We start from the raw sequence: 2478 nt of genomic DNA on the forward strand, positions 1-2478 counted from the left end.
TTCAATTTTTCGAATCGCCTCATCCATATAAGAGATGATAGCTTATTCTCTCATTAATTTTCTGTTACTCAAAACCATGCTATATTTTGATTGGACAGTCGCCATAATAAAATCTCTATGCAGGGGTGTAACTAATGCTATCACCAGCAAATGCTTCAGCTGGGTGTGCATTCTCGGACCCATTTTCAGCTGAAGTGTATTGCAGTGCACAGACCCATCAGGTCTGGGTGCAGCAATCATTGCTGCTGGCCAATCAGAGGCCAGCAGCTGATGTCAGTGCATACAGAACCAGGGACACATGGCAGAGATGACTAGTCCGGCAACTTAGCACCTCACTGTCTATGGACTTTATACATGAAGAGCCTGGTGTGGGGGGACAGCTTTCTTAATTCTGCTTCATTCTAAGACTAAAAGCTCTGGTTGTGTAAGAATGGTGGCACCCAATAATCTAAGTGATACATCATTGGATTCAGGGTCTTTTGCCTACATTGCACTGCTCTCAGGTGAGATTGCAAAAATCTGCTGACAATGAATCTCTGTTTTTGTTTCTCAGGTTTGAAAAATGACAGGGATGGAAAATAACACGTTGTTGAATGATTTTATTCTGCTTGGATTCTTGGAAGTACAGGTCTTTTGTACAATATTTATTGCCGTTATTTACATAATGATTATCTTTGGAAATGTTTCTGTGTTTGGCATCATCCAGGTGGACAGCCATCTTCAGACCCCTATGTATTTCTTCTTGAGCTGTTTATCCTTATTAGATGTCTGTTACTCTACAGTCACCCTCCCGGCTATGCTAGTCAATGCTATAACAGGTAACAGGAGAATATCCTTCCATAGATGCTTCACACAGCTATATTTCTTTGTCTGTTTTGGGGGATCTGAATGTCTTCTCCTGGCTGCTATGGCTTATGACCGCTATGTAGCCATATGTAACCCTCTTCGTTACAATGTTGTTATGAATAGGAAGTTTTGTTCAGGCTTCGTTGCTGGGTGCTATGTGTGTGGATTGCTGAATGCTGCGTTTCACACCTTGATGACCTTGAAGTTGACTTTTTGTGGAAATTATCACATCAACCACTTTTTCTGTGATGTCCTTCCAATGTTGGAAGCAGCTTGTAGTAACATCCAGGGGAGCCAAGTGTTGTTACATGTGGTCACTATATTTTTAGGGATGTCTCCATTTCTCCTTGTAATGAATTCTTACGTACATATCATTTCCACTATCTTGAAAATTCGCTCCTCGGAAGGGAGACAGAAGGTCTTCTCCACATGTTCTTCACACCTCATAGTTGTCACTATATTCTACACTACTGGCATTTTTAGTTACAATGGTCCAAGTTCTGGAGATTACTTCATAGTTGTCCAAGTTTCGTCTGTTCTTTATGGTATACTGCCCCCATTGTTAAATCCTATTATCTATTGTTTGAGAAACAAAGAGGTGAAGAAAGCCTTGGAGAAAGCCTTGAAGAAAGTGATGACTGGAACATAACTTGCAGTGGAAGTGGCGGTGATGATGGTGATGAGAGTAGAAAACTTGACCTTAGGCCTCTTTCACACTTCCGTCTTTCACCTCCCGTCAAAATCCGTCAATTTTTGAGAATGCAGGATCCTGCAAAAAAATTAGCAGGATCCTGCATTTTCCCATAGACTTGTATTAGCGACGGATTATGACGGATGGCCATCCGTTTCATCCGTCTTGCACTGGATCCTGCATAAATAACGGTCCATCAGGCAGAGAAAACGTTCAGAGGAACGTTTTTTCCGCACGTCGGAAAATCGGTCAGCGACGCATCCTGCACTGCCCGTCACTGGCTACAATGGAAGCCTATGGGCACAGCATGCGTCGATGCCTGTGAAAAGCCAGAATCCAGCTATGGGTCCCGCCTTTTCAAATTGAGCATGCGTGGAAGAATTTCCCGTCAGGGAAATTCTCTCTCGCTCACCCTCTTTCTCTTTTTACTATTGATGCTGCCTATGCAGCATCAATAGTAACAAGATATAATGTGAAAAATAATTTTAAAAAATTAAAAATTGCAATATTCTCACCTACCAAAGTCCCAAGCAGCGTCACCGATACTCTCGGCAGCCAGCGTCGCGGTCTCGCAAGACTGCGACTTCTCGCGAGATTTCGCAATGTATTACCAGGAACGCTAGCTGCCGGGAGCATCGCTGCGCGGGAACGCTGGTAGGTGAGAATACTGCAATTTTTTATTTTTTTAAAACCTGGTTTGTGTTGCGCATGCGTTTTCGCAGCGGAAAACCGCTGCGAAGACACATACACAACAGGTGCACATAGCCTCGACTGGTCTGTCAGAAAGACGGGCCCAGTGCACATGTTTTCCACAATCTGCACAGGATCCGTCATTTCAATGTCTTGACGGATCCTGTACAGATTTGGAAGACGGAAATGTCAAAGAAGCCTTAGTATGTCGACTTGGCGTTATTAGATGAAAAAATTGATACATTTTGCTA

The 2478-nt window shown here is 43.1% G+C and overlaps 1 protein-coding gene across 1 annotated transcript; it reads left to right on the top strand.

The window, feature by feature from the left end:
• Nucleotides 1-562: 562 nt before the first annotated feature.
• LOC138652223 (olfactory receptor 5V1-like) lies at nt 563-1495 on the top strand. The gene has a single exon (XM_069742993.1). The coding sequence runs from the start codon at nt 563-565 to the stop codon at nt 1493-1495; it is 933 nt and encodes a 310-aa protein (XP_069599094.1).
• The last annotated feature ends 983 nt before the right edge of the window (nt 1496-2478 follow it).

The sequence above is a fragment of the Ranitomeya imitator genome, chromosome 10 (assembly GCF_032444005.1).
Source record: "Ranitomeya imitator isolate aRanImi1 chromosome 10, aRanImi1.pri, whole genome shotgun sequence".
Classification (NCBI taxonomy): domain Eukaryota; kingdom Metazoa; phylum Chordata; class Amphibia; order Anura; family Dendrobatidae; genus Ranitomeya; species Ranitomeya imitator.